At 44.9% G+C, this 14,686-nt stretch overlaps 1 protein-coding gene across 1 annotated transcript; it reads right to left on the minus strand.

Annotated features, from left to right (window-relative positions):
• Window positions 1-321: 321 nt before the first annotated feature.
• LOC121849778 (LIM/homeobox protein Lhx1-like) lies at window positions 322-14,407 on the minus strand. The gene is made up of 5 exons (XM_042338667.1): window positions 14,056-14,407; window positions 10,106-10,332; window positions 8,671-8,945; window positions 5,829-5,994; window positions 322-738 (listed from the first exon to the last, which is right to left on the minus strand). Exons 1-5 carry the CDS (start codon window positions 14,223-14,225, stop codon window positions 350-352), a joined length of 1,227 nt encoding a protein of 408 aa, XP_042194601.1. The 5' UTR covers window positions 14,226-14,407; the 3' UTR covers window positions 322-349.
• Window positions 14,408-14,686: the final 279 nt, after the last annotated feature.

The following is a 14,686-nucleotide window of genomic DNA, read 5'->3' on the forward strand; positions in this document are numbered from 1 at the left end:
GGGGGGTGGTGGGGGGGTAAGGAGTGTGTGTGTGTGTGTGTGTATGTGTGTATATATGTGTGTGTGTGTATATGTGTGTGTGTGTGTGTGTATATGTGTGTGTATGTATATGTATGTATGTGTGTGTGTGTGTGTATATGTGTGTGTATGTATATGTATGTATGTGTGTGTGTGTGTGTATATGTGTGTGTATGTGTATTTGTGTGTGTGTGAGTGTTTGGAGCCTTGAAACGTGTTCAATATATTGCCCCCCCCCCACCCCCCACACCCCACACCCCCACCACCACACACACACTTTTTTTTAAACGAAAGTTCGGGGTATTTTCCGCTCGCCAGGCCAGACGTTAAGTTACCACACGACAGCTTCGTTCATCTCTGGAGGCGGGTGCGACAAGTGGCCGGTGTAAGCCCCGTTAGACAGGGAGAAGGCCGGGCTGGGGCCGGAGCCGAAGACATCAGCCGCCATGGAGTGCAGCGAGGGTCCCGTCAGCCCGGGTTCGGGGCTGGGCGAGTCGCCGTGAGGGTGGGAGATCATGTCGGTGAAGCGTTGCGAGTCGCCGGTGGCCTGCAGGTTGGCCGGGTGGTGTCCGGGCAACGGGTGCTCCAACCCGCCGAGAGGGGGTGGCACAGGGCCGGGGGTCGGTACGAAACCCAGCTCCGCGGGCGTCTGCCCTTGCGAAGGGGGCGCGTTCTGGGGGAAGAAGTCGTAATTGCTGGCGTAGTATTCCGTCTGGTAATCTGCGGTGGTGGGGGGGGGGGGGCGGTGGCGGCAAGAGGGGAAATCGTCAAATAAACAAACCAGCGAGTAAATGGGCCAATAAATCAGCAAATAAATCAATGAATTAGTTCATTAATTAATTCGTTAATTAATTCATTAATAAAGAGATAAATCAATCAATCAATCAATAGATACCATAAATAAATAGATACGTAAATAAATAGAATCCCACTTTGCACCTTGATCTTTTTGCAACCCCCCCTCCCCCCCACACACAACCCCCCCCTCCCCCCACACACACAACCCCCCCCACACACAGAAACCACCCCCCACACACACACCCCACACACACACAACCCCACCCACACACACACAACCCCCCCCCACACACACACACAACCCCCACACACACACACACAACCCCCCCCACACACACACAACAACCCCCCCCACACACACCCCGCACACACATACACACACACACAAGCCCCACCCCCACACACCCCCCCACCCACACACACCCCACACACACATACACATACCCACAGACACAAGCCCCCCCCCCCCCACACACACACAACCAAAGTAACACTTTTTTACCAACAAATAACATTAATAATTGATATGACAAATAAAAAATAACATTTTTGTACAACTTTAGGGCTGAGAAAAGTTTGGGTCTTTTTTGGGGGGGGTTGGGGGGTGGGGGTTGGGGGGTGGGGGGGGGTTGGGGGGTGGGGGGGGAATTGGGGTGGAAAAGAAAAACGGCACAAGCAAAACGGTCTCAACACCCGAACAAATCCACTTTGTTTTTGTGTGTTTCTTGCGAATATATATATATATATATTTAATATATATGTAATATATATATATAGATTTTTTTAAAAAAACACAGCGCGACTCCAAAGTAATCTGCAAACACATGAAAACAATCCCCAAATAAAAAGCGGAGCGGCCAAAAGTTCAATCAAGGCGCTAAGTTGTCTTGAAAGCTTTTTCAAATTGGAGAGATTTTTCCATCAGAAATCCCCTCCTTTCGTTGCAGCGTTTCCCCCCCCAAAAAAACACACACAGTCGATTCACTTTACAGTGCATTCCGTGAAGCGCTTTGGGACGTCTCGACGACGTGAAAAGCGCGATATCGAACGCAAGGATTATATTATTATTTGACAGTGTATTCCGTGAAGCGCTTTTGAGACGTCTCAACGACGTGATGACTATATCAAATGCAAGAATTATTATTATTATTATTATTATTTATAGAGTGAAAGACGTTTCGCATCTTAAATCATTTGCCTCTCGCCAGCTCCTAAATTTGCAATTCAATCCACATGCTCTCTCTCTCTCTCTCTCTCTCACACACACACACAAATCCTAATTAATTTAATTGATTAGCTCCTCATCCCACTGAAGGCGGGTCCTGTTTCAGTCAGAACCAGTTCCTAAGACAGAAAACCCGAACCTCCTCTGTTCTGCCTCTCCAGGAAAACCCAAACGTTTCTTCTGGTCACCAATTCTGGTCGCCAAACCCCCCCCCCCCGCTTGCCTTTTCTCTGTGCAAGTTAATTTGGAAATAAATCCACTGGCAACCCCAAGCTAAAAATCGAGAGATAATCTCTTATTTTTTATTAAAAAAATAAGAGATTAGGAATTGGTTTTGATGCGATGGTTAAAACAAACAGAGTCGTCCTGATGGGAGGGTTGGGGGGTGGGAGTGGGGGAGTGGGAGTACTCTCTCTCTCTCATCTCTCTCTCTCTCTGTGTGTTGTGTGTGTTGTGTTGATATAATGCTGAGAATTATTTTCTCTTTTAGCTAATGAGCCTTTTACACGCCTTCGCGTCTGTGGAAAAAAAAAGTCTGCGGTTCAGAAGTGTTGTGTGAATTCACAGTGTGAGGCGCGACGGGTATTGCAAACAACGATCAAAGGGTATTATTATTATTTTTTTCTTCTCTCTCTCTCTCTCTCTCTCTCTCTCTCTCGCCTTCTAATTTGCGTCCCATTTGGAAATCAGAGAGTGGTGCCCTTGTTTGGTTGATTTAATTTCCCCCCACCCCCATCTCCGTGAGTGAGTGAGTGAGTGAGTGAGTGAGCGAGCGAGTGAGTGAGTGAAGGGGAAAAATTGAACCAAATGTGATGATTTGCAAGCAAACCATCTCTTGCTATTAATCCCTATCACACAGAAGGATTGGCTCAGCAGGGATCAGGGTTTTGAATAATGCTCACTCGCTCTCATTTTGCAGCAAACAGAAAGAAGTATTCCCTTTCTCTCTCTCTCTTTCTCTCTCACACACACAGCTATTCCCCCCCCCCCCCCCCCACCCACACGTTCAGCTAATGACATTTTACAGTCCCCCCCCCCCTCAGCCTAGGAAAGATACAGTACATCAAATCATATCCCAGGGCTCAAAGAGCAACGTTTGTAATAAACCCCGACCGCCCACGTCCCGATGATGTTACATTAAAAAAAAAGTGGTACCCACATTCATAACCGTCATAACAAGAATAACACTCCTTGCATTTGACCCTCGCATTTGATAAGGACAATTTTTTTTTTGGGGGGAAGGGGGGGGGGGGGCTGTGGGGAGAGAAAAGTGATTTAAGGTACAGCTTGGACGCGAAATGTGTTAAAAAATAATAATAGAAATAATAATAATAATCCTTGCATAATACATAATAATAATAATAATAATAATACAGCGCCGCATCGGGGCCACTGAGACGTATCGAAGCGCTTCAAAGAATGCACTGTAAAGTGGGTGGATTGAGTGTGCAATTTTTGTGAGGGGGGGGGGGGGGTGGGGGGGGGAGACATCCAGCAGATCCAGTGCAGAGCTGTGCTGTGTGTGTGGTGTGTGTTGGGTGCGTTATCCCTGCAATTGCGCGGATGAAATAACTCCCGAAAAAAAAAATCGGTTCGTTGAAACGGTGCGTTGTAAATCGATCAGAACAATGGAAGGAGATTTGTGGGGGTGTGTTGTTGGTGTGTATTTCAAAACTTCGCTCCCAAATAATTCTCATTCTTCATATATATATATATATATATATATATAAAACTAACCAACGTGGTGGTTAGTTGGTGGTAAAACCCACTTTCGGGGAATTTGTGTGTGTGTCTGTAATTCAGCTCTGTGTGTGTGTGTGTGTGTGGAAATTTATCAATTGGAATCGCAGCAGTTGTCATTCCTATTTTCCTGCCGACTATCTTCCAATTCAACCCGACGTACACGTTAATTTCCATAAGTAATGTGATGAATGTAGTCCCATAAAACACACGTCTCACTGCAAACAGCAATATCGAGGTGACAAATGTCACTCTGACGCCCTAACCGGTGGCGGAATGGGAAGCTGAGGGTTATCACACGTTCTGGACGTCTCTTTCTTTCAATTATTTACATTAATATCATTATTAATGTCGTGTAAACATTGTTTGGGGAGAGAAAGAGAGAGGGAGAGTGGGGGGAAACCTCGTGTCCAGCTGACATTATCACACTATCTGCCTGACGCTGGTACAAGGAAGGAAGGAAGGAGGGAAGGAAGGAAGGAAGGAAAAGGGCTTTGGAAGCGTTATGGGTCGTTAAGGAATAGGAGTTCGGGATTGAGTTGGTATTAATCCTGGTGTTAATGAGTAACGCGGTGATTTGCAGTCAGTCAGTCAGGCAGTCAGTACTTTTTCTTATCTCCATACAATATAAACCCACGTGTCCCGTTCAGAATGACTTGGAGGCAAGATTGTGAGGGATGGAGGGAGGGAGGGAGAGTGAAGGGATAGAAGGAGGGAGGGAGGGAAAGGAGAGGGTGAGTGAAGGGATGGAGGGAGGGAGAGTGTCGCAAATCAGCTGGTGAACTCTTTGCTGCACTGTACAGTTTCAGCAAAACCTCCCCCCCCCCCCCCCAGCCCACCCCACCATGTTTATATGTGAAAAAAAAACTCCTCCTGCATGGTGATCCCCCTTCCCCACCCCAGAGGGTGGTGGTGGTGGGGGGGGGGGGGGGGGGGGGGGGGAACACAGCAAAAAAATAAGGCTTCTGGTTGTAATTCATTTAAGAGTCTCTAACCAGGCGTTGACTAACTCTCTCACTGCGTTAAAGGATTCCACGTGGCAGCTTTGTCTGAGAAACTTCCAAATCGTGGGTGTACCAACCCATTTGGCAGCCCAGAACTATTAGCAGACACAGCCTTTGCAATAATAATAATAATAATAATAATAATAATAATAATAATAATAAGCAGAATAATCCTTGCAGGTATTTATTTGAGCACCTCATCACATCTTCGAGACGTCTCAAAGCCCTTCACAGAATATACTGTAAAGTGAGTCGACGTGTATTGCTTGACGACAGAGGAGTGTGGAGTACGTTTTCCAAACATAAAACTCAGCAGGGCACCAAGCCCGTTATCAACTCACGGCTTCACACCCCGAAGTTATTGTAAATCACCTTGATTATTAACTATCAAGTGCAACGGGAAAGCTTGTAAACCCATATAAGCCGATTGCACAGTCTGTCCCTTTTAAGAATGAGCCACTATCCTCACTAGTAAACGTCGCCCTTAAGGCAATGGTGCATTACATGGTCGTGTTAGGCTAAAGCTCACTTACTCACTTCTCCTTGTGCTTCAGCTCTGTGGTACACAGAACACAGTTCTTTCCTATTGTTATTTGTGTGTGTGTGTGTGTGTATTTGGGGTGGTGGGTGGGGTGGGGGGGGGGGGGGAGAAAGAGAGGTGCTTCAATTGAGACCCCATGCTCCCCCCCCAAAAACAATCAGTGTTTTGGGTGGAAAGTGTGTTGGAAAGTGATATGACATTGATAGGTGGATGATAGAAAAGAAGGAGGAGGAGGAGGGAGGCGGTGGTGGTGGTGAGGGAATGGGGTGGGGGGTGGGGGTGGGGGTGGAGAATAGATACTTTAACCTTAAAATAGCATGGAAAGTCCTGCCCCCGTTGCAATCTGTGATTCAGCCAAAAGCTGGTCAATAAAAGGCTAACTTCATACAGTATTTCAATGGTCAGCCAATACCTCGCGCCGCGCGCTCCCCATTAAATAAATAATAAGTTGCTTAAGCACATCCTGGGGAGTGTTTCATAAAAAAACGAATTGAGAACTTGCCTCCGTAGTAATTGAAAGGCCCATTGCCCATCATGTCTGTCCCGTCCAGGCGGTCTCCCAGGGGCCTCATCCGTCTGGGACTGCGGAAAAACGCGTGTCTCCGGGCCCCCAAAGCACTCAACTGTTTCATTCGCCTCTCCTTGGACCTCCTGTTCTGGAACCAGACCTGGAAAAGAGAAGGGAGGAAGGAGAGTGGGGAGTGATGGTGGTTGAGTGGTGGTGGTGGGGGGTGGGGGGGGGTCAGGACAGAAAGTAAGTACCACATGCCTTTCAGTTTGACAGCCACCTGGGTTAACATTGAATCTTAATTAATATTAAATCAATGTTTTGTGTTGCAATGCCACCAATATCTTTTCAATTCCCTCCACCACCCACCCCTCCACTCACCCCTCCCCCTCTCACCACCCCTCCCCGTAGCTCAGAATTAAGTTAAAGGGTTAAACTACCTTGCTTGTGCATTGTGGTGTTGCTATCAAATGACAAACAAGGCAGGAAGAATTTCCCACAACTAAAGAATGAAACCATCCAGTCTACCTTGTCTATTTTTGCTCATTTCTCCCCTGAATTCACACCGTTAAAACCACCCCCCCCCGCACACAAACACACACACACACACACAACCCATACACAAACCCCTTACGCAAACACACACACAAAACCCATACACGAACACACAACCCATACGCACACGCACAAAACCCATACACACACACATACACACACAACCCACACACACACACACACACACACAGTCCACACACACACACAACCCATACACACACACACACAACGCAGACACACAAACAGACAAGTGACTGCAGTTGTTGGTCGGTGGAGGTAACTATCATCCTAACACCTATTCCAATCGTTTAATAATCCCGATTTAGAATAGCATCAGTGAGCAAAACAGTTATGAAATATCAGGATATCTGTGCCTCTTTTCTGTGTGTGTGGTAACAAATGATGATTTGTTTTTTTAAAAAAAATATCTTTCGACCTTTCCCCGTAGAAAGTATACGATTATTATTAACGCGTTAAAGGCGGATTCTGGAGTTTCTTGCTGAAGGAAACAAAAAGCGGGAGAGCATTCGTTAAAAAATAAGTGCAATAAATCAAACTGATTGGCTTTTATATATGTAAATATATATATACAAACAAATCAGTTTGCTCAAATGTTTCACCCACAAAATACACACTTTATAAGTACTGAATATTCTGTGAAACGCTTCGAGAGTCTCAACGACTCGATAAGGCGCCATATCAAATGCAAGGATTATTATTATTATTATTAATAATAATAATATACATGTATTGTATGTGCCCGGTTTGCACAAGAGTACAGGGGAATTCAAATCACTTTAATGAACGGTTTTTATAGATTTTTTTTAACCCCAAAATGGTTGAAAAACTAGGGAAATTAATTTCACTGTGCCCTGTGAGACTGCAAGTAATTATCCCTCACTTGGGATAATGTGTTCTATATTTAACCTGGGTCGAATGAGGTGATAGCCATGTGTACCCTCTAGCGGGATTAGGTGTCCCCTTGTATTCATTCCTGGATTAGAATAAGTGTAGTTAATCCCTCTCTCTCTCTACCCCCCCACCCCTCCCATGCAATTTTCTTTCCAGCCCTTTTTTACCTCTCTTTTTTTTTTACACAAGAATTCTGCTTATACTCTCAGGGTCTACACTTCTCAGTTAGAATTGGCTGCAGGTAAACCTGTGTGTGTACCAACCGCACGTCTCGTTCACAGGGTTTCATTTTGTTTGTGGTTTCTCTCTCTCTCTCTCTCTCTCTCTGTCTGTCTCTCTGACTTTCCCACTCTCTCTCTCTGTCTCTCTCCCTCTCTCCTCTGCGTATGTGTGTCTCCCACTCTCCTTTGGCCCGTGTGTGTGTGTGTGTGCGTAAAACAGCCCCTTGTGTTTCAAACCCGGCTTCGCTGGCACAGTACGGCACACCTGCTCCCATTCTGAGCAGCTGACTTGTCCCGGGTTTGAATCACTTGCACAACTCTCACAATGATTACTTTGGGGTCTGGTTTATAATTATCGCTTGGCTGTGTTTGGCTGGACTTGCTGTGACCCCTGAATACAGCACAATTTCTCATGATTCTCCATTTCAGGGCTCATACCTTCAGATCCCACTCAGAGTAGACTGGTTACTGGTTACTTTGCCCTCTGGTTTGCTCTGTTGTGGGTTTTTATTTCCCTGCGATATATCCCTGACCACGTATCCGACTTTGAACTCTTCCCACTCCCCCACCTCTCCCCCCCCCCCTCCCTTTTATTTCCGCCCCTGTCATTTATCCCGCACTACACACACTCGTGTTAAATAAACCCTCTTTAAACCATTTCCAGCGCTCGTCCCTATATCCCCCCAAACCTCCTCTGAAATCCCGAGTCAACCTGGTTCCTAAAATACAATTGGGTCTCAGTTTATAAAGATCCTCAAACGCACGTCTCTTGTCGCCTGTTTTTCGCTATTTATCTCGGTTTAAACGACCTCCACACACACACACACACACATATACACATACATACATATACACATACGCGCATACACACACACACACACATACGCGCACACACGCACGCACATATAACCAGATATATATCACATAGTTGTGCAAATTTGTGCAAATATGTCCACAAATGTAACATTCAGCTCATTCCTCCCTACCCACAAAACACACAAGTCATCCGCTTCACAGTTTATCCCGTGAAGCGCTCTGAGACGTCTCCACGACGCGATGAGGCGCTGCATCAAATCATCATCATCATCATTATTATTATCATTATTATTACGATTATTAATGACCCCTTATTGCCAGACCTCTCTTACCTGGATCACTCTCATGTTCAACCCCGTCTCCTGAGCTAACTGTTCTCGGATGTGTCGGGTGGGTTTGGGGGTCGCCGCGAAAGCCGCTTTGAGGGTCTCCAGCTGCTTGGCTTTGATGGTGGTGCGGGGGCCCCTGCGCTTGGCCCCCAGGTTCTGCTCCTCGTTCTCGGCGTTGGTGGTCTCTTTATCCGAGATGTTTGCGCTCTCCGAGTCTTTCGTGTCGTCCTGTAGAGGGTCTTGAGAGTCGGGCGATAAACTCGGGTCGCTGCAAACTGCTACTCGGGGCAAAGACCAGATAGACAAGAGCAGGGGTTGGGGGGGGGTGTTGGGGAGGTGTGGGGGTGGGTGGGGGGTAAGGGGGTGGGTGGGGGTGAGAGGTGTTGTTACAATCACAGCACACACACGAAACAAAAACGAATCACCATTAGGTTTTGGGGCTTTTATCAGCAGAAACTCGCGCCACGATTTCACCCGCAAAATACTAACGCGCAGCACAGCCGATCCGCTCGGCAACGCGTCCCCCCGTTTGAAGCGCTCGGAGACGTCTCCAAGGACGCGACGAGGCTCTGCGTCGAAATTGCACGCTTCGTGATAATGTTACGTCGGGGGTCATCGCGACGATCTCCTTCGGACTGTCGAAGTGAAACAGGGACCCCCCCCCCCCCCCCCCCAACATCCAAATGGTACGATTTGTAGTGTTGTAGGGGCTCTAAATTACTGGTGAGGCATCAGTTACTTTCACTTTACCAATGGTTTAGAGTTAATTTCGCAGCGCAAGAAAATATTAACCGGGAGGTGGTGGTGTGGGGGGGGGGGGGGGGGGGGTAGTGATGCAGAGGGAGAGAGGGGGGTTTGTCTCAATTATTATCAATTCTTATTATTATCAATGATCTCGTTTCTCTTTTGCCTCTTTTAAAATACACATTCACCGAAAAAAATTCAAGGGTTTGATCGTCGAGAGGGGAAAGGAAATCAGTGCGTGTGTGAGTGTGTGTGTGTTTTAATCCAACAGTGCGACGTCTCCCCCCCCCCCCCACACAAAAATACGCAGTCGATCCACTTGATCGTGTGGAGCGATTTTTGAGACGTCTCAACGACGTGAAAAGGCGCTGTATCGAATGCCAGGATTATTATTATTATTATTGTTATTAATAATAATATTATTCATCGTAATAACTCATATATATACTCGTGAAACACAGTTTTAGCGATAAGGATATTTGAGCGTCGATGAGAGATTGGCATCAATTATTATTATCATTAATATATACACACAGAAACACACACACACACTCATAATAATAATAATAATAAAAATAATAATAATAAACAGCTCTGGAATCGAAGCTAAGCGGTTTGAGCTCCTGCACTAACCAGGTTACTTTAACACTAAATGTGTGGCTGTTTTTTTTTTTGGGGGGGGGAGAGGGCTTACTTGAGAGAGTGCCGTTTTCTTTCGTGTTATTATTGCTGCTTAGAAAATCGTCCTTGCAAACGAATTTGTTCTCGTCTATGATGTAGAGCTCCTCGCCCGTGGAAAGCTGTTTGTTGCAGATCATACAGGTAAAACAGTTCAGGTGAAATACTTTACTCCTCGCTCTTCTGACGAGGTCACTGGGCGAGATGCCTTGGTAGCAGCCAGCACACTTTGTACCAAAACGCCTGGAAAAAAAAAAAGAGAACAACAAAATATACAATACATATATAATATATATATGTGTGTGTGCGCTTGTGTGTGTGTATCATACACACAGGTATTATTATATTATGTATACTATCAAGAAACCATTACATGGTTCTACACAGAACAAAATGGAACGCTTGACTTATTTATTCACAGATCCAAACCCCCTCCCGGAGCAAAACACCGTAAAGGCAATTTTTTTTAAAAAAAAAAAATTTATATTCCCACTGAACGGATTGAAACGTTTCAGATTTCACCAACACTGCACCGTGAAGTGCCTCTCGAAAGCGCCCAAGAAGGTTTAACATATAACCCCCCACCCACCTAACCTCCACACCCCCACCCCCCCCCACACACACACACACACAGACAACGCTATGGAGGATCCGTGTATTTATTTATACCCAACGCCTGAAAAGCGCGTGAAATAGCGATTACTGTAAGCGGCCACTGTGTAAGAGATTAATCACCCAGTTTTTACTTATACAAACACGACTGAAAATCATTGATGAGAAATCTATGGGAGGATAATGTCGAAAAGCACCAGACTATTGGGGGAGGGAGGGGTGGGGGGCAAGGGGTGTGTGGGGAGGGAGGGAGGGAGGAGGGGGCTCGGATTTATAACAGCAATCCAGAGTGATAGTTCTACTAATATTGGGGTTCCCAACCCCAAATTAGCTTCACTCGTTAACTTTCATGACCGATTCACATGACAACCCTTTTTGCCCTTTAACGTGTATATGTTATATTAATATATATTTTAGATATATTATACATAACATGTGTGACAATCGACATAGAAATGGGTGTCTCTATAAGTATATATATATATATATTTGATGAAGTTGTTAGATATTTACCGCAACCGTCTGTATATCCTCTCTATATGTCAATCGACATAGAAACAAAAAAATCATTCTCACCCAATCTATAGGCCAACAGCAGACTTGTAATTTCCAGGGTTAGTAAGTAAAAAAAATAACAACGGTTACACGGTCTCTAATTGCGGTTCTGTTCTCTCCAAAAAGCTGATTAATCAAAGATTTTCTTGGTAAAGAAAGTCGGCAAAAGTGCACTTATTTTGCGTACTGCCCGGCGTAAAAGTCTGAGTTTTCATGTTAACAGATATATAATATAATATAAAGATATATATATATATATATGTGTGTGTACTGGACAGTGCGTCTGAATTTACTATCCGTCTTTACATTAAAAAGGTGCAATTTAACAGAACCTCAAACAGAGCGACAGACAGACAGTTCGACTTTGTTGAAGTTGTTAAATCTTTTCCGCCACTGCCAATATAACGAGAGTAAAAACAAAGTGTGGTGGGTGTGGAAATATTAACAAGAAGGATTTTAGTTAATTCCCCCCCCCCAAAAAAAAAACAACAAACCCAAATCTACTAGAATTGGGGTCAAATAAAATATCACTGGCGGGGGAAGAGTAATGAAAAATCGAATAGCAAAATAGAATGAAAAAAAATAGGCATTAAAAAAAAACTGTTGGGATTAGGTCAAGTGCAGGTAACAGGAGATCAGATTGAAGCGATGACGAGGTAATGATCCAGGGGGTGGGGGGGTGGGGGGCAGGGGGATGGGGGGGGGCAGGAGATTTCAGTACAGACAGTTCAGTACAGAACGATGGGCAAACTTGACTTTCACCTCCTTACTCACAACGAGAGTGTGAGAGAGTGTGAGAGAGTGTGAGAGAGAGTGTGAGAGAGTGAGAGTGAGAGAGAGTGAGAGAGAGTGAGAGTGAGAGAGAGAGAGTGATAGAGAGAGAGACGTCGGCTGAAGACATGGGTTCCTATTGACCAGCAATAAATAGTCAACCCATACTATTTGACTGGGTGTCCACACGCTTTTTTTTAAGGCAATACCGAAAAAGGGGATTTTGTATGGGTTTTTTTTTTGTGTGTGTGTGGTTGGGGGTGAGGGGTGCGGTCGTCGAGGGGAGAGGTGGGGGTTGGTAGATGGATATCAACTTTAAAAGAACTTTTGAGTCCATTTCAACGCGTCTTAAGGACACGAGAGTATTGCTGGACGAAAGAAGAACCAAGGTCAAGCCCAGTCCGCCTTCCACCATTCCTGGCAGTCGGTCAGTCAGTCTGTCAGCACATGTCATGTCCCAAACTATTACACTGTTTTTTGTTATATCTCACGATATTCATTTGCCAAGAAGTGGGGGGGAAAAAATGTTCTATCTCATTTGCTTTGGAAAGAAGAGTGGAGTTTGCACGGTCGGTTCCCAACGAAATAAAGAAAGTTAGCTCGGGTTCATTTGTTTGGGAAGCAGAAAAAAAATCAAGGGGGTTGGGGAAGAGAGAATGTGTGTGTGAGAGAGAGAGAGAGAGAGTAGTGGTGGTGGTGGGGGTGGGGGGGGGGGTGGTGGGGGGAAGGAGCATTGCTTTAAATATAACATGAAATAAATGCATTGTAATGTCGAATGGTATTTTAGCAACAGATCTACGGTTACTCAGGAGGTCTGAGAGTGGGGGTTGTTTCTGGATGTGTGTGTGTGTGGGTGAGGGGGAGGGGTGGGGGGGTGGACGGGGGGGTTGGTAGAGGTAGGGGAATAAGAGGAGGGCCCAAAGTGCAAGTGTGTTGGGGCAAGTCTTGTTGGGTTTGTCTGTGTTTCCTTTTGTCTCGGGTTTCCTCTTCAAACACTTTGTTATTCAAAACCACTTATCACGTCGTTAGTTTACAGTCTAAACAACACAAAACACACGGGGCGAGACAGACAGACCCAGTGGATTTCCCTCTTAAGATCCGCCGTTATTGACCCCCTTTGCTTTTCAATTGCCTCCGAAAAAGAAATGTGCTATTACACCCTCCACCCCTTAGCCCCCCACCCCTCCACACACACACACACACACACACACACCCACACACACCTCAATCGTGTTTTTTCTCCAACTGGAATACACATTTTACACCATTCGATCAACCAAGTCGCTAAACCGAGACTGAACGATATATATGTATATTTATCGATACACAAAACAAATCGGGAACGTTTTTTTTTCGTTTCAGGTCCACCCAATTCAAGTGTTTAATTCGAATTCAAATGCTTTTTAAACGATGGTAGATATTGAAGGGGGGGGTAGACTAATTCATCCGAATCTAGTATTTCTCTCAATCTCTCTCTCTCTCTTTCTCTTTGATTGGTACAAGTTAATATTATTATTATTATTACAAGTTAAGGTAACGAACGTGTTTTTATGTTGGCTTTCAAGTTAGCCAGGAAGTAAGATTCTCTCTCTCTCTCTCTCTCTCTCTCTGTATGAAAGCCCTATCTTCGAAAAAGTGAGGTTTAAAGAAAAAAATTCCCTCCTCTCCCACACTCCCATCGATAGCTAAAATTAAATCTCTCCCTCGATATCAATGGGTGAAACGAACACCGCTTTTTAAAAGGCTGAATAAACCCCCTCTCTCTCTCTCTCTCTCTCTCTTTCTCTCTTTCTTTTACATCGCCCCTCTCTACCTTTTACACTTCTTTTTTCACACACACACACACACACGCGCGATATCTTTGCAAAAGTGGTGTCTGAAAAGATAAAAGACGGGAAATTGACGTTGCTTTAAGGATAATTTTAAAGCCCCTTTCTCGCGAATAAAGAGGAGAGGCTCAGAGGAGAGAGAGAGAGAGAGAGAGAGAGAGAGAGAGAGAGGGGGGAAGGAAGGGGGAAAGATACTCACCGAAAGAAGTCGCTTTTACAGTAGAGTTTCCCTTCTCGCGAAAAACACTTCTCGGTGAGGTTGCATTTACATTCACAGCATTGAACACACTTGACATGCCAAGCTAAGTCCAAGACGTTGAGAAGGAATCTGTCGAGAATAGGCCTCTCGCACCCCGCACAGTGAACCATTATTGTCTTTGGGTTGTCCACCAGGTAACTGAGATAGCTGACGGTTTGAGATATTTGGCTGGAAAAAAATATAACAGGTCTCCTCAATAGTCCGGGTCTGGTCTGATCTGATCTGGTCTGGTCTGATCCGAAGAATGGCTTCTTTTTTTAATAGATATAGATATACATGTATTTATGTATATATATATATAGAGAGAGAGAGAGAAAGATAGATATGAAAGCAACAAAAAGGGACAACAGAACCAACGGATGAAGTGACTAGCCTTTCTTTCTTTCTTTCCTTCCTTTTTTTTCTCTCCTTTCTTTCTTTTCGTTTCTTTTTTTTTTGAGGTAGAAGATAAAAAAAAAAGAGAGAGCGAAAATGAAAAATAAAAATAAAAATCAACAGGACCGGTACAGAGACGCAGGAGTCTTGAATCGATAACCTTTCTTTTTCTGAACGAAATTAGAATTGTGTTCCT

The sequence above is a fragment of the Callorhinchus milii genome, unplaced genomic scaffold, assembly GCF_018977255.1.
Source record: "Callorhinchus milii isolate IMCB2004 unplaced genomic scaffold, IMCB_Cmil_1.0 Scaffold10, whole genome shotgun sequence".
Lineage (NCBI taxonomy): Eukaryota > Metazoa > Chordata > Chondrichthyes > Chimaeriformes > Callorhinchidae > Callorhinchus > Callorhinchus milii.

Coding starts and splice junctions, on each gene's coding strand:
- LOC121849778 (XM_042338667.1), bottom strand. CDS start 14,225: ATGGTTCACTGTGCGGGGTGCGAGAGGCCTATTCTCGACAGATTCCTT. Junction 10,333..14,055: donor TGTAAAAGCGACTTCTTTCG/GTGAGTATCTTT, acceptor TTTTTTTTCCAG/GCGTTTTGGTACAAAGTGTG. Junction 739..5,828: donor GCCTTTCAATTACTACGGAG/GCAAGTTCTCAA, acceptor CCACCACCGCAG/ATTACCAGACGGAATACTAC.